Source organism: Gossypium hirsutum, chromosome D11 (assembly GCF_007990345.1).
Source record: "Gossypium hirsutum isolate 1008001.06 chromosome D11, Gossypium_hirsutum_v2.1, whole genome shotgun sequence".
Classification (NCBI taxonomy): domain Eukaryota; kingdom Viridiplantae; phylum Streptophyta; class Magnoliopsida; order Malvales; family Malvaceae; genus Gossypium; species Gossypium hirsutum.
In genome coordinates this window covers 17,905,441-17,928,830 of record NC_053447.1, presented here as the reverse complement: position 1 = coordinate 17,928,830, position 23,390 = coordinate 17,905,441, and the positions used below count along the sequence as shown (strand labels likewise).

The 23,390-nt window shown below is 34.2% G+C and overlaps 2 protein-coding genes across 6 annotated transcripts; both read left to right on the top strand.

Moving 5' to 3' along the window:
- Window positions 1–1,644: 1,644 nt before the first annotated feature.
- On the top strand, window positions 1,645–9,378 carry LOC107916644 (disease resistance protein RPV1). Of its 3 annotated transcripts, none has more exons than XM_041106340.1 (7): window positions 1,645–2,215; window positions 2,441–3,545; window positions 3,667–3,972; window positions 4,107–6,277; window positions 6,413–6,471; window positions 6,788–6,842; window positions 9,001–9,378. In XM_041106340.1, exons 1-4 carry the CDS (start codon window positions 1,743–1,745, stop codon window positions 6,237–6,239), a joined length of 4,017 nt encoding a protein of 1,338 aa, XP_040962274.1. In that variant the 5' UTR covers window positions 1,645–1,742; the 3' UTR covers window positions 6,240–6,277; window positions 6,413–6,471; window positions 6,788–6,842; window positions 9,001–9,378. The 3 variants fall into 3 exon arrangements, with proteins under 3 accessions (XP_040962274.1, XP_040962273.1, XP_040962275.1); XM_041106339.1 differs by having other exon boundaries at window positions 6,784–6,842; XM_041106341.1 differs by lacking the exon at window positions 6,788–6,842.
- Window positions 9,379–10,795: 1,417 nt separating this feature from the next.
- On the top strand, window positions 10,796–15,233 carry LOC107916643 (F-box/kelch-repeat protein At5g15710). Of its 3 annotated transcripts, XR_001689547.2 has the most exons (3): window positions 10,904–11,047; window positions 11,572–13,263; window positions 14,677–15,233. XR_001689547.2 is itself a non-coding variant. In XM_016845959.2 (2 exons), the coding sequence occupies exon 2, from the start codon at window positions 11,584–11,586 to the stop codon at window positions 12,898–12,900; it is 1,317 nt and encodes a 438-aa protein (XP_016701448.2). In that variant the 5' UTR covers window positions 10,796–11,047; window positions 11,572–11,583; the 3' UTR covers window positions 12,901–13,563. The 3 variants fall into 3 exon arrangements, 2 of the variants coding, with proteins under 2 accessions (XP_016701448.2, XP_040962272.1); XM_016845959.2 differs by lacking the exon at window positions 14,677–15,233 and having other exon boundaries at window positions 10,796–11,047; window positions 11,572–13,563; XM_041106338.1 differs by lacking the exon at window positions 14,677–15,233 and having other exon boundaries at window positions 10,930–11,047; window positions 11,306–13,563.
- Window positions 15,234–23,390: the final 8,157 nt, after the last annotated feature.

Genomic DNA, 23,390 nt, shown 5'->3' with positions numbered 1-23,390 from the left:
TGCTATACTATAACTTTAGAGAGATAAGATCTGGTTGTTTTAATCCGCTCCACTGCAACTTCAAGGAGATAGGATTATTGGCTTTAATCTGCTCCACTGCAACTTTAGGGAGATAAGATTCACCATATTCAGTCTGTTTAACTACAATGCCTGGGTAACAAGATTCATCGTCGTAGCTTCAATCTGTTCCATTGCACCGCCAGGGAAGTAAGATTTGCTACTGTAGCTTCAATCTATTTAACCGTAATGCCAAAGAGATAGGATTTGTTGCCCACAGCTTTAAACTGCTCTACTTCAGCTAATCCAAGTCCTAACGACAAGGAGATAAGATTCATTGCCCTCAGCTTTAATCTGCTCTGCCAAGGCGGTAAGACTGGTGTCTTCGATCTGCTTCGTTGCCAGTACAGAAAGACAAGATCTGCTATCTTCAACCTACTCCATTGCTTCTCAAGGAGATAAGGCTGGAGTCTTCGACCTACTTCGCTGCCAATACAGGAAGACAAGATCTGCTATCTTCAACCTACTTCACTGCTACTCAGAGAGATAAGGTTAGGGTTTTCGATCTACTTCACTGCCAGTATAGGAAGACAAGATCTGCTATCTTCAATCTACTCCACTGCTTCTCAGAGAGATAAGGCTAGTATCTTCGATCTACTTCGCTACTAGTACAGGAAGACAAGATCTGCTATCTTCAACCTACTCTACTGCTTCTTAGAGAGATAAGGCTAGGGTCTTCGATTTACTTCTCTGCCAGTACAGGAAGACAAGATCTGTTTTCTTCAACCTACTCCACTGCTTCTTAGAGAGATAAGGCTAGGGTCTTCGATCTACTTCTCTGCCAGTACAGGAAGACAATATCTGCTATCTTCAACCTACTCCACTGCTTCTCAGAGAGATAAGGCTAGGGTCTTCGATCTACTTCTCTGCCAGTACAGGAAGACAAGATCTGCTATCTTCAACCTACTCCACTGCTTCTCAGAGAGATAAGGCTAGTATCTTCGATCTACTTTGCTGCCAGTACAGGAAGACAAAATCTGATCTGCTATCTTCAACCTACTCCACTTCTTCTCAGGGAGATAAGGGCCGGTATTTTATTATTTACACGATTTGTGTCCACGTAAGCAAAGCATGCTGACGTGGACGCGATTTTCTGACACGTCCCTTGACATCGCACTGACGTGGACACGATTTTGGGGAAAATGGCCCATTCCGGTAAATAATAAAATACCAGGCCTATTTCGGTAAATTTTAAAAAAATAGGATTTTTTTTATATTTTACCCTTTTTTTACAAGACTTTCTTACCTAGTTTACAAAACTCAGAAAAATTAAAAAGATTTCCATGCTTGATCGAAGCCATAAATAAATAAATAAAAACTAAAAACTTGATTGAAGAAAAAAATAAAATCAACTAAAATTTTGATTATTCAATTTTAAATTTCTCATATTTTTATTAGTGTTGAATTTAATTTTCAATACCCATGCTTCCAACTAAAAAGTGCATACAAAAATTTTAATGTTTATTTTTTTGTACTTTAAGTGAATACTTATTTTCATGTCGTATCTCCTAATGGTACGTATCATTATAAAATTTCGATTATTCATTTTCGTATTTATGTAAGCAGCCAGTTTCATTGAGAGAGAGAGATAAGTAGGCAGTTTGAAATGTATTCTAGGTTGTTACTGTTGAAATAATTGCAACTCATATTCACATCCATCTCAAAATCCCCACTGTCTAACTTCCATGGCTTCCTCCTTTCGTCACAGAAAGCATGACGTTTTTCTCAGCTTCAGCGGCGAAGATACTCGCAACAACTTCACCAGCTATTTATATCGAGCTTTGAAGCGTAAAGGGATCGGAGCTTACATGGATGAAAACCAACTGAAAACAGGGCAGAATCTGTCCTCATCACTGTTGAGAGCTATCGAAGAATCAAGGATCTCGGTAATCATTTTCTCTAAAAATTATGCTTCTTCTTCATGGTGCTTACAAGAACTTTTCAAGATCATGGAGTTGAAGCGGCTCAATAAACTAGAAGTAGTGCCTATCTTCTATCATGTTAACCCCCCCGATGTGCGAAAATGTACGGGGAGTTTTGAAGAAGCTTTTGCTAACCATCAGCAAAATTGGGCACACAAATTGCAAGGGTGGAAAGATGCTTTTTCTGAAGCTGGGTATATAAAAGGATGGCACATAGTGGGAGATAAGTCTGACAGGTGACCAAATTTCTCATCCTTTTGAATTAATTATATTCTATTTAGAATTTTGTACTTTATGGTTTTTGTTTTTTTCCCGATTGAAACTTACAATTCAATATTCATCGGATATGATATGACATTATATGGGTTCAATAAGTTTATTTGTTTCCTGTTTGTCTTATTTAAAATATATATATATATATATATATATAGATTTAGTCTATTCATTTTATGATTTTTCAGATCAGAACCTGAATACATGATGAAAATTGTTGAAGATATTATGAAGAAGATGGATCTTATGTCTCCTAACGATATTAAAGGATTGGTTGGAATAGATCATCACAAACAGCAGATTAAAGAATTGTTATGCATTAATGTGAAAGACATCCCAATGATAGGACTAGGAATTTGGGGTATGGGTGGTATAGGCAAGACAACTCTTGCTCAAGCTGTTTTTGATGAAGTCTGTGGTGAATTTGATAGTTGCTGCTTCCTAGCAAATGTTACAGAGGAGTCCGAAAGACGTGATGGAATTGCTTCACTCCGAGATAAGCTTCTTTCTGTGATATTAGAAGAAGAAACCCTTGGTACAGGAACTCCCAGAACAGGATCCAAATTCCTCAATGATAGACTCCATCGAAAAAGGGTACTTGTTGTCCTTGATGATGTTAGTGATTTGGACCAGTTAGAAATATTAGTAGATGATCTACGCCACTTGGGTTTTGGAAGTAGAGTTATAATAACGTCTAGAGATCAACAAGTACTTAAGAATGGATCAGTTGATAAAATATACAAGGTTGAGGGGTTGAACTACCTGAACTCACTTCATCTTTTTTCTCTATATGCCTTCAAGAAAAGCCATCCTCTTGATGATTTTGTGGATCTATCAAATCGATTTTTAGAATATGCTAAAGGGGTTCCAATAGCTCTTAAAGTTTTGGGTTCTACACTTTATAAGAAGACTGAAGAACAATGGGAAAGTGCATTGGATAAGTTAAAGGAACATCCCAACCCAAAAATTCATAATCTGCTGAAGATGAGTTTTGATGGATTGGATGACCTAGAGAGGGGCATATTTCTTGATATTGCATGCTTCTTTAAAGGGGAAAAGGCAGAGGCTGTTGCAAAAATATTAAATAGTTGTTATAAAGGCGCTCATTTTGGAATAAGCAACCTGTTTGATAAGTGTCTCATTAACATTACAGAACTGGATAGTACTCTTTGGATGCATGATTTGCTACAAGAAATGGGTTGGAACATTGTCCGCCAAGAATCCAAGGATCCTGGTGAACGCAGTAGGCTATGGATCCCCAAAGATGTGGCTCGAGTCTTAAAACATGATGCGGTAAAAGTTGATTACATTATCTTGTTCTTTTCCTCATTCTTAAATTTTAAGTTGCTAAAAGATGAATGCATGTGTAAGATAATTCTCTTATTTGTACTTAATTGTTTGTTGTTCATGACAGGGGACTAAATCTATCGAAGGGATATTCCTGGACATGCATGGGATTGATGGAATACAATTACATCAAGATGTTTTCCACAAAATGCATAATCTTCGGTATATCAAATTTTATTATTCTCAGCTTTCTGGAAAGGAGGGTAACTCACTGCTGTCACAGCAGGATCTTAAGTCTCTTCCAGGTGAGCTTAGTTATTTTCATTGGGAGTATTGCCCATTGAAATCTTTGCCACCAAATTTTACTCCAGAGAAGCTTGTGGAATTAAGATTACCGGACAGTAACTTCGAACAACTATGGGATAAAGAGCAGGTATGTATTCTGTACTATTTTGCTCAACCCCCCCGGCCCCCCCCCGGCAAAAAAAAAGTTTCTTTGTTTAGTAAATCTCTAATTTAGTTACAGACGTGAAACTAAATTTGTTATTCATTTTTCTCATTCTACAGAATGTTGCGAATTTAAGAGTGATTGATCTCAGGAATTGCAAGAATTTAACTAGGATCCCAGATCTGTCAAGAGCCTTGAACATTGAAGAGTTGGAGTTCAGTGGGTGCATAAACTTGACTGATCTTCCGTGTATGATTCATTTGAAATTTCTTGAAAACCTGTGTCTTAAAGACTGTCCAGTTACAAAGTTTCCCGAAATTCCACGAACCTTAAAAACATTAAACTTGAGTGGGACTCGAATAGAAGAAGTGCCTTCATCAATCCAGTGTCTCAATCGACTTGCTTCTTTACATATGAGCTGTACACGGATTCACAATCTTCCTGACAGTGTTGTTAAGATGGATTCCCTTAAAATAATCTGCCTGTCTCACTGTCCAAACATCATTCATTTTCCAAATGTTTCAGAGAACATAGAAGACTTAAATTTGGCATATACTCAGATTGAAGAAGTGCCCTTGTCAATTGGGTGTCTCAGTAAACTTTCTCTTTTAGATATGAGTGGCACAAGGATTGGAAATCTTCCAAGCACTATTGGCAATTTGGATTCACTAAAAGCAATCCATCTTTGTCATTGCCTGAACATCACCCAGTTTCCAAATGTATCCAAGACTGTAGAAATCTTATTACTGGACAACACTCCAATAGAAGAAATTCCCCTGTCGATTGCTTTGCTTAGAGGCCTTTCGAAATTAAGTATGAGTGACTGTACTAGGATTAAAAGCCTACCGAGCAGTATTTTCCAGTTGAAATTTCTTCGACAACTTTGTCTCCAAGGTTGTTCAAATTTAGAGATTTTCCCAGAAATCCTGGAGACCATGCAATGTCTATCTCAGCTCGCTTTTTTCAAGAGATTAAGTATAAAAGCTTCACCCATCTTGAATGAGCACATAACTTGTGTGCATCACAGAAGAAACTTGAATGTTCTCAGTGTCATCCTTAGCAGTAGCTTTCTTAAATTTCACACGTTGTCAACTCTAGATCTGAGTGGTTCAAATATAGTGAAAATTCCAATGAGCATCCGACAACTTCCTAATCTAATTTCTCTTCACTTGAAGTGTTGCAAGAGCCTTATATTTTTGCCAGAGCTTCCCCCAAGTCTACGAAACCTAAATGCACATGACTGCACATCATTAGAGCTTGTGTTGAGTGGAAGACAGTTTTGGGAGAATTCTAGCCTAGTCCATATGCTTTTCAGTAATTGCTTCAATTTGGATCAAGATGTAGTTGACAATATTGTGGCTAACGCACAGCTTAGATCTCAATGCATAGTAGAGGAATGGGTGAAAGAAAGGTCATTGGGATTTTATGAAATGATAACTGAAAATATTTTTGATAGAGTTGTTGCCTGTAGTGAAATTTCAGAAAGGTTCGAGTATCAGTGCAGGGATTCTTCAATAACAATCAAGCTATGTCCTGATTGGAAGAGTGATAGATTCTTGTGTTTTGTTCCGTCTGTTGTGGTTAATTTCGAGAACAATCCCAAAGACATTGATGTTAAAATTGTCTGTGAAATTCAGTTAAAAACCATATGTAATGATTGTCATAATTTCATAAGTAGGTGGACTTTGCCTTTGTATTATGATGAGCCCATATTCTTTGAGTCCAATAACATGATCATTTGGTTTGGTAAGAATATGTTTCGAAAAGATGAGCATTATGAGGAGGCCTTATTTGAATTCTACATCACAGCTGGAGAGGATGGAAAGTGTGCAGATCATATGAAGGTGGAGAAATGTGGTGTACATGTATTCTATGTTGATGCAAAATGTTCTATTAACGGCAATGTCAAATCCAAAAAAAATTCCAGCTCTGATGAAGAGGAAGGGAAGCAAGCCCTTAAGCATTTGGAATCAAGTTATGGAATTTCTGCTTATCTGCCATGCACTCAGGATGATGTGAATGGTTGCAGTCCTAACATGATACAGTTCCAGTCAAACTCTCCAATTGACCCGAATCGGCTCTCATTGAAAAGCAGTTTTAACAGTCTAGATTTTGGTGGATCAACAGACCGAGAAGATATCAATTTTAACAATGGCCATGATAAACCTACTATCAGGAGATGTAGAAGTTTCAACTTTAATGATGAGGATGAACCAGAGCAAAAAATGTTGAAGCATTTACATTTCTTCTGACTGAATTTCGGATTAAGCATCCAATGAACAGGACCAAGGTTGGTGTTTAGGAGGTGTTACTTCTCTTGATCAATTAATTTATATTTTTATATTTTAAATGATTGTAACATAAAGTGTGTAAATATTCTGGTTTTGTTGGTCTTATGTTCCTAACTAACTTGTTCCCGTCCTAGGTTCTAGTTGATTTCTGATTACAATAATGAAGTTTGAACACTAAATTCATGCCAGCCAGGTAAACCTTCCATTGGCCCTCCCCAAAGTGTTTATTTACATCACTTGCGTGAGACTGGTTTTTGCTTTATCTGTGTGCTAATTAGTGGATACCTAAGGAGCACTAAAGAACTCATAGGAATGCAAAAGAATAGCCTGATTTGATACCGTAGAGCTTGCAAATCATTGATGTTTCTGTTATTTTATTTGTCATCAACAGAAAGCACTCAGCAAATATTTCTTATGGACTTGGTCTATATTGTGACCAATACAACTTGTTTTCTCACATCAAATGCCTATTGACTGACATAATATCTGTTGTGATACTATCAAGGTAGAGAACTGACATCCCCTACTTCAGACTGCTTTCCCCAGCAATTTCAGATCTTCAAGGTACGATGTTTGGCTTCCATATCTTGTTTAGTATTGGGGATATTACTTGGGGTGCCAAGATCTTGTTTATATCCATTATGTGTTTCTCCATTCAACCATGGAAAATATGGAGTCACTAAGAATGGTTGAAAGAATGAAATGTATAATGAAGTATGAACATGTCATCACTGATAGAGGAGGTCCTCGGTTAAACGGGTTTTTTACAAAAATATTATAAAAAAAATAAAAATTTACCAAAATATTACAACTTTTTTTTTATTTACCAAAATATTACAACTTTTTTTATTATTTATCAAAATATATAAACTTTTTTTTATTTACCAAAATATATCAAAAAAACAAAAAAAAAAAACTGACACAGCCTGATCACCCCAATGCCATTGGCGGCACCAAAGGTGCCAATGCCATTGGTGGCACCAATGTGCCAAAGGACTAAAATGTGACCACTTGTAGTTTCAAGGACCTGACATGCAAATTTACCATTTTAAATTTTGGAAGTGAATTGCTCCTGTTGTGCGCACTAAAAGTGAAATGTGGCTAATTGCCTTCTAAGCCCTCCTTATTTATTATTTACTTTTTATTCCCTTCAACTCACTTTTTTGTTTAATAAACAAGCCCTCAACCTATTTTTGTAGTTAAATAAGCTCTTAATCTATGATTTTTACTCATAAAAGCCATTTATTTTATTATTAAAGTAAATATATTTTACCTAAAGTAAAGCTATTTAAAAAAGTATAAACTAATTCGCATTTTATGTATTATTTTCGTAATTTGATGAGAATAGTTTATTTAAAAAATTTATTAAATTTGATGAGAATAGTTATAATTATACTTTATTTTTTCTATTTGGGTTACATTTATAGGTGATCAGTTTTATTATTACTTATAGTTAAGTGATAATTAAGATACTTAGAATTCTAATTAAGTAATAATTCTATTTTAATTTAATAAACTATTCTCATTTAATAACTATATTTTAAATTAATAGAAATATTAGACATGCCTTATTGAAAAACCAGAAGTAATAATAAAACTGATCACCTATAAATATAACTCAAATAGAAAAAAATAAAGTATAATTATAAACTATTCTCATCAAATTTACTAAATTTTTTAAATAAACTATTCTCATCAAATTACGAAAATAATACTTAAAATGCGAATTAGTTTATACTTTTTTAAATAGCTTTACTTTAGGTAAAATATATTTACTTTAATAATAAAATAAATGGCTTTTATGAGTAAAAATCATAGATTAAGAGCTTATTTAACTACAAAAATAGGTTAAGGGCTTGTTTATTAAATAAAAAAGTGAGTTGAAAGGAATAAAAAGTAAATAATAAATAAGGAGGACTTAGAAGGCAATTAGCCACATTTTAATTTTATTGCGCACAACAGGAGCAATTCACTTTCAAAATTTAAAATGGTAAATTTCATGTCAGGTCCTTGAAACTACAAGTGGTCACATTTTAGTCCTTTGGCACATTGGTACCGCCAATGGCATTGGCACCATTGGTGCCGCCAATGGCATTGGCACCTTTGGTGCCGCCAATGGCATTGGGGTGATCAGGCTGTGTCAGTTTTTTTTTTTGATATATTTTGGTAAATAAAAAAATATTTATATATTTTGGTAAATAAAAAAAAAGTTGTAATATTTTGGTAAATAAAAAAAAGTTGTAATGTTTTGGTAAATTTTTATTTTTTTTATAATATTTTTGTAAAAAACCCCGGTTAAACATATGTATTAGGAAAACCAGTGACTCAACCATTCTTTTCTTGTATAAATGTACTTGTGTTGTGTAGAAAAGTCAAACCTTGAGCCTGCAAGGGCGCACCAAAAAGAGCCTATACAAAAATGTTGGGTGTCACTTGAAGCTAAAATGTATTGGATTGTATTATCATTCATGTATATATGCCACCTTTGCATTTCACCTTTTAGTGATTGTTGATGTCTTACTCACATGTGAACCTTAACAATTCTTGTCATTTACTTGTGGGGGATTGATCAGCTCCCCGTGCGAGTAAAGCTGTCAATGCATCCTTGGTCCAGCAGTCAATTTTCCATCATTTGTGCGTTGGGGTCGTCTCAATGCACTTTAGTCTCACCCATCAACTTTGCATCTCATGTGTGCTTGGGTTTTCTGCAATTTGGTCACAGGTTGTATCTGTACATCGTCTTCTTTGGTTTTCCAATAATACCATCGCATCTAAATCAAGCCTTCCACTCTGAATACTATTTTTTTGGAAGAAAAGTCAAACCTTGGGTCTATGGGAGCACATCAGAAAGAGTCCATACATAAATGTCAGGCACAAGTTGAACCCAAAGAAAGATTATCGGTTTTCTTCTTTTTGATTATTTATCATATTTATTACTTATTTAACATGAAAATGTATTTTCTTGTAATATTTAAAAATATTTTAATTTAAATAGGTCGATCAACCTGCTTAGACTTGTATATACTTCAATACTTTACAGTGCATTGTCTGACTTAAAGGATCATAGAATCCGAATCGTCCATTGAAATTCGAACGTCTTGCACCGTGGTTCTTTTTTTTTTCTTTTTTTTGATTAATGGAGGAGCGGGATAAGATTTCTTAGGTGGTGGATGTGGAACAATTCTAATAATTTTGCTTCTCTCAGCCCATTTTGGTATATGTTAAAAAGGTAAAAATGTAAAATTGCATCATAGAATAAATCTTGAATTCTTTTAAAATTTTATAATTTAATAATTTTCAAGATATCATCCATAACAGGCAGAGTGGATTTGGTAACAGCTAATTCATTGTCGTTTCTAATTTAACTAATAACTACAATATGTATAAAAATTAAAAATTAAAATAAATTCAAAGAGAATTCATATATAAAACTTTCTCCTTATTATTAAAGTTGAATTTAAAATAAATTGTGGAAACTTTTGGATATACAAAAATGTGATTATAAAATTCTCAGGAATTCAATCCTATCATTAAGCAATAGCAAATAAGGTTTACAGAAAACATAATACCAATGGCTAAAAGACTTTGTTAAGTAATAACAAGCAATTATTTGCTTCAGCAGCATTTTAACAAGGGCTGGTCCTGCAGCATCCCCACCGAGGCTACAAACTCCATTCCTTAGCCTGCATCTGTCCTCAAGCATTGGTGTGTACTGCCAGTGGAAGAGGTGCCATTTTCTATTTAAGCCACTCTGCAATGTAGTGTCCCGTTCACAACATAAACCAACTAGTCTTCCGTTTACCAGCAGAAGTTGGAGCTGAAAACAATACAATCGTTTCGGTCAATGATACAGACTGCTCCTCCCATACTACGCTACGTATTAAGGAACTGTATGGTTAAACATATACCTGTTTCACTAATGATACATTCTGCTCTTCACAAATTCATTTTCATTAAAAAAAATGTTTATTTGACATGTTCAAATTCAAAATTTTGGAATTTAATCCTTATATTTTTATTTTTAGGAATTTAGTCCCATTACTTTTTATATTTCAGGTTTCAAAATTTAGGGGCAACTATTAACGGTGTTAAAATCATTTTTTTAGCTACATGACTATTAAGTAAGTATATTTTTTTATTTTAAAATGTCACACTAACAAATTTAACCAAAAAAATTAACAGGATTAAATCTCTGAAAACAAAAGTATAAGAACTAAATTCTAAATTTGTGAAACATATTTTAACAAAAAAAAATAATAATTAGTTTAAATTCAATACAATTTTGTCCAATTTAAATTTAGCAAGATTAGGTATTATAATATGTGTGCATTTCGTTTTCTTTTTATTCGACACAATGCATTTGCATGGTGTTATTTGAGTAAAAAAGAAGAATTTTTAAAAATATTTATCGGATAAAAATAATTGATGGAAGTACTATTATAGCCTTTGTCCGTGATTACAGAGTGTTAGTAGCGACATTAGTTTTAAGTCATTGACCAATCAATCCCAAGTTTGCTGCTATGGAATGTCCTCGTTGGATATCCCATGGTCTCTCTTACTTGGCACCAGTTTGGAGTTTGGCATTTGGGCTCTAATTTTCAACTTAAAAAAAAAAGTCCATTTTTATTTAATATTTTTCAAATAATGACAAAATAAATCAGGAAAACGAATGTAAGAGTCATTGAGGTTAGGTTCCCTTATTTCTATGCCAGAAATTTACTTCTCCTGACTTCCTCACCAAGAACAGAGATAAATCCTTTGAATCTAAGGTAACCCATCTAAATATTCTCCCAAGATTCAAACTTTTTCTATCTTTGCTTCTATCGTTCATTGATTTTAACTCAATGCTTCCACCAGTTGTTTGAATTATTGTTTTCTGTTTACATGATTATCATGCCTGGATCTGATTTAAAGGTTTTATTTTTTTTTATTCCAACTGAAGAGCTGGAGTTGTTCAGTTATCTATTGTATTGATTGGGTTTTTGTGATTTGCTGTGTTCTACTTGATTTTATTTCATCGTTTTTAGCTTGAAAGCTAGGATCTTTGGGTGAATAAAGACTTGAATTTGAGCATTGAGCTTGGGCTTTAGATATGAAACAACATTGGGTTGCTTTGCTTTTCGTGAATGAATAGCTATGGGTGGTCTTGACTGTTAAGCAATTGGCTGCTCGGTACTTGAATACATTGTTTAAGCTTGAAAGTTAGGATTTTGGTGTAGGTGTTAATAGCTTTTTTCTTTTTAACTATTTAGTTATTTATCTTAAATAAAAGCAACAAAATTGGTTTGCTTAGGTTTGAGGATTCATGACTATGGATGCTGCTGCGGAATCATCTGAATCTAGATTATCCAGTTCCCAGTTAAACAAAAACAAGCCTTTTCACAATGATGAGAGTTGTCCTAAAGAAGTATTACCTGTTAGGGGTTGCGGGTCGAGGAATACAAGCCCATCAGGTCGGATAGGATCGAGGAACACTAGTCCGTCTAGGCAGAAGGTGGTAAAGACTAAACCACGGGGTTTAGATGAGGAGACGGTTGCTACATTTGGTAAGGCAGTTCATCCTGATGTTCAAATGGAAGATAACATATGGGCAATGTTGCCTGAGGACTTATTTAATGAAATTTTGGCAAGGGTTCCCCCATTTATGATATTCCGGCTTCGTTCAGTTTGTAAAAGATGGAATTCAATACTTCAAGATAATAGTTTTCTCAAGTTTCACTCAGAAGTGCCATCTCATGGGCCATGTCTACTTACATTTTGGAAGAACTCACAGACTCCGCAATGCTCAGTTTTTAGTTTGCCATTAAAAACATGGTATAGAATTCCATTCAATTTTTTGCCTCAGTGGGCCTTCTGGTTGGTCGGCTCTTCAGGTGGACTAGTTTGCTTTTCTGGACTTGATGGTCTAATTTTCAGAGCTCTAGTATGTAATCCTCTTACACAAACTTGGAGAACACTGCCAAGCATGAATTATAACCAGCAAAGACAGTTGATTATGGTCGTGGATCGAACAGACAAATCATTTAAAGTTATAGCCACTAGTGATATTTATGGTGACAAGTCACTGCCTACTGAAGTATATGACTCAAAGATTGATAAGTGGACGGTCCACCAGATAATGCCTGCAGTAAATCTGTGCTCCTCAAAGATGGCATATTGTGACTCCAGGTTATATTTGGAAACCCTTTCACCCCTTGGCTTGATGATGTATCGTCTTGACTCTGGATATTGGGAGCATATTCCAGCAAAGTTCCCTAGATCTTTGCTAGATGGTTATTTGGTTGCCGGGACACAGAAGCGCCTGTTTCTGGTTGGAAGAATTGGTCTTTATAGTACCCTACAAAGTATGAGAATTTGGGAATTGGATCATGCTAAGATTATGTGGGTGGAGATAAGTAGAATGCCACCTAAATATTTTCGAGCTTTGTTGAGACTATCAGCAGAGAGATTTGAGTGCTTCGGACAGGATAATCTTATCTGCTTCACATCTTGGAACCAAGGGAAGGGCCTAATTTATGATGTGGAAAAGAAGGTTTGGTCTTGGATTGCCGGCTGTGCTCTTCAGTCATACAACAGTCAGGTTTGCTTCTATGAGCCAAGATTTGATGCCTCTGTCCACTGAGCTGGAAAATTTCCTTTTGAGATGACCTGTTGAGAGGTTAACTTGTGGCCAGTAGTTCCTATTTCTTTGTAAGAAAGATGATATCTTCTTTCACACCATCCTTTTTCCTGCTTCCTGCACATATTTTGACGGGAATTACTTCTCTGCTGTTGGCGGATTGTGCCACCAAGTGATCCTTGCTACTGCATCAGCATCGTGAACATATCCTTTTCAAGCTATTTACATCACCAATTTTTAGGCACTTGGTGATATCATTCCATACCTGGACTGAATGAGGCACATTGACACCGGGCTGGGTTGTACTTCAATAACTAGATGAGGGCTGAACTCCTTAAAGGTGTATATCATGGGACTAAAAGAATTGTAAGAATTTTTGCACTGGCCTTTGCGTACTAATTTAACTCTAATGTTATTTTACTTTTGTTGCCTGTCGATTTATGTCATAGTGGCTGATGTATGTCATTCTGCTGACTTCATCACAGCTTGTACACTTTGTACTTTCAATGCTCTTAACTCTCCTCTTAGTGATTGAGAAGCTCTTCTGGACCCTCTTTACTTTTGTTCTCCTTAAATAAATCTATTACGGGTGTTTGAATTCTTTATAGAGGTAATATGATATAAATTTACCACAAATAAAATAATAAATTGGTGTTTTTCATGATCTTCAAAATTGATTTGGAGCATCCTTGGGTTATATACTGTCATTGTTTCTCATGAAAAAAACAAAGAAAAATTGAAACACTTGAATTTGGTTATGTTTTGTGAAGAGTTAATCCAATCTTGTGCTTACTATGAACCGACAAAAGATAAATTGTATGCTGTCTTTTGTTGCACTGGATGAATCAACATTGTGCATTGTCCTTTTAGATTATTCAGCCTAGCAATTTTTAGGAGTTTATTTTTAACTAATTGGAAATGTTAAGGTCATGTTCCCCTGAAATATGTTGGACACTCACACGTGAAAATATTTTAACTGGTACTGCATCTGTTTTTAATCATTAAGCAAGCCTGTTAGCTTCTATTTTACCTTGATGGTTAGTTTCAGTAATGCTCCTTGCTTGCTGCTGGACGGTCGCCCTTTATTCTTGCTTAATTGATGATCCACATGTTCTTAAAGTGACTTAAAAATAAGAATATGCTTTATAAAGCCAACAGGAGCAATTAATTCGTTTTCCAGAATCGGGATTTGGTTTTGGTGAGGCTGAGAGCTAGTAATAGAATTTGGCTAGTTTTTATTATTCTGCACATAGCAGTCTTAGGCAGCTTCACCAACAAGGAAAACATTGAAACTGCAGAAACGTTGATATTCCATGTAAAATTTTCCATAGTTTGCAGTCTGATGACTCTCATGCATTGCATCTGATGTCAATTGATGAGGCAGTTTCATTTACAAATTTCAACTGCATTGCCCGTTTGAGTTGAATGAACAATAATGTGTTGATTCTGGTTTCAGCATGGTTGCTGCTGAAGAAGGTAAGTTCTTCTTCATTACCTCCTATGAACAGCAACAGGCTTTGATTACATGTGAAAATGAAACTTCAGATCTGGTGCTAAAGGGGTTGTATCAATTCATTATCACCATTAATCGGTGATAGGTTACAAACTAAATAAATTGCAAGAGATGCTAGTTGTTATATCCTGCTCCTGTACGGTAGCATATTAAGAATGCTTTAAATTTGAGAACATTTGTTGATTTGGGTTAAGCTGTTGTAATAGTATAACATATTAATATTTTCTTTGCCCGTGGGTAACTGGAAATCCGCGTTGTTGCTGCAGTGACTTGAATGTGTTGCATAAGTAATAGTGAGGAACATCGTGCCGAGGATTGTGTTTTGAACCACATATAGAAAGATTATAACCGTGTTGAATATTGAAGTATAGATGCATCATCAAAAGAAGCTGACAGGTTCTCATTAAACTGACGGACATAGTCTGTTGCTGTTGCTGGTTACCCTAGGATGAAGCTCCAGAGTGTTATTACTGCAACTGGAACTACTTCTGGGCCATCTGGTTTGACCTTCTTGTTAAGTGGTTGAGCTAAATGATGACTTTGTTGCAGTGTGGGATTACTTGGCTTACCTTATTCTGAATTCTGAAACATCTTTGAAATGACCTTATCAAATAAAACAACATGATGGAGCAGAAATTGTTGAAGTTTGAAAGGACTGCATGTACCATTCATCATCCTCTCAAACCATCACTTTTTCCATTTAGGTAGTTCATTTTTTTATGGTCAAAAGTGATAATTTAAGTAAAATGAGACGAAATTCATCATATAAGTAATATTTTTGCCAATTTTTTTGGTGAGAAAAGCAATATAAAACTCTTTCTTTTATCCTTTGTTCAAGTTGCTGAATTTTTGTTATTGTATATCCATAGCAGGGCAAAATATAGGAAGAAATGGTTCCATTACAGTTTAATCCTAGGAATGATATTCCGTGTAATTCAGGGAAGATGGGTGATAAAATCGTAAATGGAAGATGGAAAGCTCCAAGATATTTCGTTGTAAAGGGAAGAAAATTTATTGTATTAAAGAAGAAACAAAAAGGCAATCTAAAAGGAATCTTTTTATTTTCTTGGATTGCCAAATAATTTCTTGACAACCCCAAATTGATATAATTAATGTTAGTGTTATACATGTGACATTGTCGTTTGAAAGCAAGCAACTTATTTTACCCGGTTGAAAATCCAACATCAAAAACACCCACATTAAAACAATCGGAATTCTCCAAATTCCCTACATACACAGACACAAGGATTCCAAATCATCTGGTGGATTAGTACAAGTAATACTAGAATCGATGCTCACTAACTAAAGATGAAACACACATGACATTGGTAAATGGAGCCATACTGTTTTTACAGGTGTCAAAATCTGGGCTTAATCTTCCTTAAAGTAAGAGATTAGGAGTGAGGTTGCATATTTTCAATATTTGATGCTAATTTGTAGTAAAACTAAAGTATAACATTGAGGGTGACGTTGAAACGGGAGCCCTTGCAGAGGTATCGAACATACTATCACCCATTATCTTCAATTATAGTATTAAATTGTTTTAAAGGAAATAATGAATAGCAAAAAGATATTAGAAGTCTTTTTCTGATAGTTGAAATTGCAGTTTTGACTTTTTTTTTTTTTGAGGCAACAAAACAAAGTAACCATCCTTTCCTTTTATTGAAATTGTAAAATGTTTTGAATTGTTTAATTCAAAAAAAAAAAAAGATTGATACACACAACATGAATTATGGAAAACCAAAATCAACAATATATAGTTTTCATAATTACTTCTAAAAATTTCTTAAAAATTCAAGGGGTTATCTTTTTTTCAATGGACCTTTAATTTTAAGATAGTTTGTCTAAATTTGATATTAAATAGATGTAGTGCGCTTCAAAGGTCGTCTATACTTGATTTTGAATATAAGTTTAGAAAGTTTCTTATTTGGGATTCCTTGAGATTTGATGCAATGATCTTCAATACTTGATATTAGGTTGATGATGTTTATTTCAAGGGTCAACTGAGACTTAATCTTAAAAAAAAAAAAAACAAATTTTTACATTCTCTGTTTATGCAATCAAAAGAATGAGTTTAGTCATGAATAATGAGCTTAGCCTTCTTTTTGTTGCAAGATCAATGAACAACTTTTTTCAAAATTGATGTAGCGTTCTTCATAGCTTCTTTAGGTCTTCGACACTTACAATATTTTTGAGATTTTGGAGAGTGAGAAAGCTTCAAATATTCAAAACCTTCTCTTCAAGCTTCAATTTTTAAACTCTTAGGCTTCCGAATTTTTAAAGTTTGGAGGTGACATTTTTTTATAATGTTAAAGAGAGGGTTCTTGTGGAACATGATATCTTCAAATGAATAATTATAACGACTAAATATTTTTATTTATTATTTATTTTATAATTAATTATATTAATTAAAGATGGTATAATTTTTATTATTTATTTCTTGATTAATTTAAATTAATTAGAGATAAAATAACTCTTAAAAATATGAATCCCTGTAAAAGAGTTCTAAAAAATTATTTTTTATTTATCTCTTATGATTGAAATAAAATTATTTATATTTTTAAATATTTATTTCAATTTTAATAGTGTATTTAATTTGTAAAAATATTTATAAAGTTAAAAAAAATTAAACAGTTTTAAAATTTACAATAACTTATTATGTAAATTTGTAAGCTGTGTAATGGCCCAAATTCAAGGTTATCGGAATAGTGGTTTCGTAACCATAAATCCGATTTAAAGAGAAATTTATTTTAATATTTTTGCATGAATATTGGTATGATAGGAAAATCGTATGAAAATATCAATAGAAAAATTTTACCGATTTAGTGGTTAGTTAGAAAAAGAAATTATTGAAGAAATTGGGTAAAAATAAGGTATCGAGACTTCAATCTCATAAAAACGAGTCAAAAATATTTTTATAAATATTTATGAAGTGTTAGTAATATTTATAAATGAGCATGCAGAACATTTGAGAATTGTGTTGCAAATTCTGTGAGAAAAGCAGCTATATGCTAAATTTAATAAATGTGAATTTTGGCTTCGAGAAGTGGGTTTTCTTGGACATATTGTATCCGCAGAAGGCATCAGGATAGATCCGAGTAAAATCTCAGCTATTGTCAATTGGAGTCCACCGAAGAATGTATCTGAAGTTAGAAGTTTCTTGGGTTTAGCTGGTTATTATCGCAGATTTGTACAGGGGTTTTCTATGATAGCTTCTCCGATGACCCATTTATTACAGAAAGATGTTAAATTCGAGTGGACTAATGAATGTCAGCAGAGTTTCGACCGATTGAAAGATTTGTTGACAAAAGTACCTGTGTTGGTACAATCTGAATCGGGTAAAGAATTTATTATTTATAGTGATGCATCATTAAATGGTTTAGGTTGTGTCTTGATGCAAAAAGGTAAAGTTATAGCTTATGCTTCGAGACAACTTAAGACACATGAAAGAAATTACCCGGTGCATGATCTTGAATTAGCTGCTATTGTATTTGCATTAAAAATATGGCGACATTATTTGTATGGTGAAAAATGTCATATTTATACTGATCATAAAAGTTTGAAATATCTGATGACACAGAAAGATCTGAATTTGAGACAGCGTAGGTGGCTTGAACTGATAAAAGACTATGATTTGGTTATTGATTACCATCCGGGTAAGGCTAATGTTATAGCTGATGCTCTGAGTCAAAAATCTCTGTTTGCTTTACGAGCTATGAATGCCCGATTGTCTTTGGTTGATGATGGTTTAGTCGTAGTTGAGTTGAGAGTTAAACCGATATTTCTACAACAAATATATGAAGCTCAGAAAAATGATGAGAAGCTACAGGCTAAACGGGTACAATGTGAGTCAGGTAATGATTCAGAATTTCAGATTGGGATTGATGGTTGTTTATTATTCAGAGGCAGAGTATGTGTACCAAAGAATTCAGAGCTTGTACAGAAGATTTTACACGAGGCACACAGTGGTATTATATCCGTGCATCCGGCAGGTAATAAAATGTATAATGATTTGAAGAAGATGTACTGGTGGCCAGGTATGAAACGTGATATTTCTGAGTTTGTATCAAGATGGCTGATATGTCAACAGGTCAAAGCAGAACATCAGGTACCTTCGGGATTGCTCCAGCCAATTATTATACCGGAATGGAAATGGGAAAGAATTACTATGGATTTTGTGTCGGGATTACCATTGTCACCAAAAAAGAAAGATGCCATTTGGGTGATCGTTGATCGATTAACAAAATCAGCATATTTTATCCCGGTACGTATGGATTATTCTCTAGATAAATTGGCTAAACTGTATATATCTGAGATTGTCAGGCTACATGGAGTGCCAATCTCCATTATATCAGATAGAGATCCCCGATTTACATCTCGTTTCTAGGACAAATTGCAAGAAGCCTTGGGTACTCAGTTGCATTTCAGTACTGCATTTCATCTTCAGACAGATGGCCAATCTGAGCGTGTAATTCAGGTATTGGAAGATATACTCCGATGTTGTATATTAGAGTTTGAAGGTAATTGGGAGAGGTATCTACCTTTGATTGAATTTGCTTATAATAACAGTTATCAGTCCAGTATTAAAATGGCTCCGTATGAAGCTTTGTATGGTAGAAAATGTAGAACACCATTATATTGGACAGAGCTCAGTGAAAAGAAGATACATGGGGTTGATTTGATCAGGGAAACAGAAGAAAAAGTCAAGGTGATTCGAGATAGTCTAAAAGCAGCTTCCGATCGTCAGAAGTCATATGCTGATCTTAAACGAAAAGAGGTTGAATTCAGGTGGGTGATAATGTATTCTTAAAAGTGTCTCCTTGGAAGAAAGTTCTCAGATTCGGTCGAAAGGGCAAATTGAGTCCAAGATTTATCGGGCCATATGAAATCGTAAAAAGAATTGGACCGGTCGCTTATCGATTGGCATTACCACCGGAACTCGATAGAATTCATAATGTTTTTCATGTATCTATGCTACGACGGTATCGATCAGATCCTTCACATGTTATTTCTCCGACAGAAGTGGAGATTCAGCCGGATATGACTTACAATGAAGAACCGGTCAAGATATTGGCATGGGAAACAAAGGAGCTTAGAAATAAAAAGATAAATTTGGTGAAAGTATTATGGCAAAAGCACGGGATAGAGGAAGTGACATGGGAACCGGAGGAGGCAATGAGGAAACAATACCCGAACCTCTTTACTAGTAAGATTTTCGAGGACGAAAATCCTTAAGGGGGGAGAGTTGTAATGGCCCAAATTCAAGGTTGTCGGAATAGTGGTTTCGTAACCACAAATCCGATTTAAAGAGAAATTTATTTTAATATTTTTGCATGAATATTGGTATGGTAGGAAAATCGTATGAAAATATCAATAGAAAAATTTTACCGATTTAGTGGTTAGTTAGAAAAAGAAATTATTGAAGAAATTGGGTAAAAATAAGGTATCGAGACTTTAATCTCGTAAAATTGAGTCAAAAATATTTTTATAAACATTTATGAAGTGTTAGTAATATGGTATTAAAATTTCGTTAGAAAATTTTAATGTTTGGGTAGTCAATTAAGCAAAAAGGACTAAATTGAGAAAGGTGTAAAAGTTACTAGAAGGGTTAAATAGCTCAATTGTTAAATGAAGAGGGACATAAATTGAAAATAACCCTAAAAGGAGATATTTTGGGTGGCACACGCTGAGAAAAAATCAGGAGAATTGAAGAATTAAGGGTAAAATTGGAATATTGCAAAATTTACTTTAAAGGTTAGGACTAAAGTGGAATTATCTAGATTCCTCTTTATTTTTCTGCATTCCCATCAGCAAAAAACGTCCTAAGGGTTTCTTCAAGCTGATTTTTCATAATTTTTTCACCAAGTGAGTTAATCCTTGCCTTTTTCTCATAATTTTTGTGTTTCTAAGACTTTTACAACTAGGTCCTATTACTAAATTCATTAGTTTTTGATTTTATGAATGAATTTGAAAGTTTCTATGAATATGTGCTGGAATTTTATGATGAAATAGGATGAAATTGAAGCTTTAATTTGTTTATGAGATGATTTTATTAGGTAATTTCAATAGAAATTGATTTGTAGGACTTAATTGTGAAAAAGTTTGGAATTAAAGTCTAGTGCTAAAATTCTGATTCCAAAGCTTATAAAGTAGTTTAAAGTGATGGGATAAAGTGTTAACTGAGAAAAATCAGCTCAATTGAGAGGTTAATTGAGCAGGGATGAAATTATCATTTATTGAAAGTTTAGGGAAAAATGGTAATTAACATCATACACTAAAATAGTTTTGGACAGCAGCAGTACTCTAACTTTTAAAAATCACCAAAAATTGTAGAGATCTAATTAGAGGATGAATAAAATATGAAATAAAATCTTATTGAGTCTAGTTTCTTAAAAAAGAAACGGTGTAAGCAATGGAATTGTAAATCATGAGATATAATAGATTTTGTGAGACAAGGTCAGAATGAATTCGGGTTCCCCTGTTCTGACTTTGGAAAATCATTAAAAATTCTACAAAAATTATTATGATTTATAATTTATATGGTTATAATAATTAATGGGTCTATTTTCAGAAGAAACAAATGGAAACATCATCTGAATTCTGTACAATGAGATAATTAAATTTTAGTGAAGAGAGGTTGGAACTGTCGAACAGTGAAACAGGGGAAACTTTAAAGAATAAAGTGTACTTACTGGCTAAACCAAAAATTCTGAAAATTTTATGGTAGGAAGATATGTAAGTCTAGTTTTAGGGAAAATTAACGGATCTTAATTTGGAGTTCTGTAGCTCCAGATATAAATAATTTAGTGACTGTGACTCAGTGAGATAGCTTTGAATGCACTATAAATAATAATGGAATTATAGAGAATGTTACATATGAACATGAAAAATATTAGATTAATGATTAAATTTATTTATTTAGATCCGGAAAATTCAAATACGAAGCAAGATCGAGGAAAATAAAAAGTTCGGGATTAGTAGATTTTTGGTTACGAACAAGTGTCGAGGTAAGTTCGTGTAACTTGAATTATATTCTTAAATGCTTGAAATGTTTGTTATTGATGTGAAAATGAGTTGGATGTTTATTGTATGATAATTGATGAAGTATTGATATTCTTGATGAAAAGAGAAAATAAATCCCGGTTGAATGGAAGGAAAACTCGATGGATCTCTGAAAAGGAATTGACGGTAAAAAGGATCTAGCTCGGACGGGTGATCCTATTCTGATATAGCCCTCCCGAAGAATATGTGGAAAATGGATTTAGCCTGGACGGATAATCCGAATTAGGGTCTGAATTTAGCCTGGACTGGTAATTCAGATCCAAGCTCATTAGAGTAATTGCCGTTGCAGGAGATTTAGCCTGGACTGATAATCCCGACAATACTCTATGAGTTTATATTATAGGGGATTTAGCCTGGACTGGTAATCCGGCTGTAAGGATGAGGTTCGCGGGAGTGTGCTCTTTGAAATGGAAATGTACGCACATGAATATGAATTGACGGACCCGGATTTGTACACTAAAATGTACCTCTGAAAATCCATTGAAATTCTGAGAAATTCAGCGGGATAAATATGGAAAAATAACAAGGGAATGGAAAATATGGAATTGATGAGCTCATCAATCAGTTGTCTTTGTAATGAATTTATATGATGTTTACTTAACTAATGCAAAAGTTGAGTTTGTATGTGATAGGTATATGTTTATGTGAATTGGATGTGTGCTTGTGTTATTAAATGATAGGTGTATAATATGGTAAGTATAATTATTGTTGCATGAACTTACTAAGCACAATGTGCTTACCCCGTTCTCTTTTTCCCTATTTTGTAGTGCTCGGGAGCTCGAAGGTTAGAGATTAGTCGGAGCTTTATCACACTATCAACCCATATCTTTTGGTAATTGAAAATGACTTATTTTGAAATAACGACATGTATAGACTAAATACCAATATTACATAGAAATGAATGTTTGTAACTTAGCTGTTGGTATGGCTAGAGTAAGTATAATTTTGAGATTTTGCGAAAAATTTCTTATGGCTTCGATTTAATATCAATTTAGTCCCGGTGTATGTTTTGAGCTTCGGAGGCCCATCCAAGGGACGTCATGACATGATTCGATAAATGAATAGTAATTAAACTCGTAATAACAGAAAAATTAATTCAGTAAAAATCTGGTAATGCCTCGTATCCTATTCCGGCGACGGAAACGGGTAGGGGGTATTACAAGCTAGATGATTGAATATAAATAAATTGAAATGAATTATTATGAAAATATAACTTGCATAACACCACTAAAAATTATATAAAAAGGTGGAGGAATTTATGTTGCAATTTCCCGTCCATATATGCTTACTTTTCTTTTTTCTCATTCGAAGAAATACTTCTAGAAAGATGTTGGAAGCACCAACTCTTTCAAAAACAAGAGGAGTACAACAATATTACAACTAACATCCAGATACAAAAACCACTATACAATAAGTATAAGAAAGTATATATTCAATTCACCACGAGACTTTAAAAAAAGAAGATCTCGATATATCTGCTTTCGCCAAAACATCTGCCATACCATTACTTTGTCGATGAGTAACCGCAACTTGAAATCCAGCCATCTGCCTAGTGCCATAGTTGATATTCTCAAATAAATTTAGTAGCTGCCTAGTGCCATAGTTGATATTCTCAAATAAATTGAGTAACGACTATGGTCTATGCCTCCTATTTATCAACCATTCCGCAACAACAACAAAGTTTAATTCAATTATTAATGGAACATGCGCCTTTCGATTCAATCCAATATACATCTCCACTACTCCTTTAAATGCCATTAATTTTGTCATTCCCGATCCCCTAGCTTCGATCCGCCCTGAGAATAACGCACAAGCCACTCCTTTATTATCTCTCAAAACCCCACCACAACCCGCTACATCCTCCTAAACAACGCCAACCACATTGAATTTCAACCACTCTGGGAGGAGGTGGCTCCCA

Bases quoted from the DNA above. Each gene is read 5' to 3' on its own strand.
- LOC107916644 (XM_041106341.1), top strand. From the start codon at position 1,743: ATGGCTTCCTCCTTTCGTCACAGAAAGCATGACGTTTTTCTCAGCTTC. The intron at 2,216-2,440 runs GTGACCAAATTT...ATGATTTTTCAG, and splicing joins GTGGGAGATAAGTCTGACAG to ATCAGAACCTGAATACATGA. The intron at 3,546-3,666 runs GTAAAAGTTGAT...TGTTCATGACAG, and splicing joins GAGTCTTAAAACATGATGCG to GGGACTAAATCTATCGAAGG.
- LOC107916643 (XM_016845959.2), top strand. From the start codon at position 11,584: ATGACTATGGATGCTGCTGCGGAATCATCTGAATCTAGATTATCCAGT.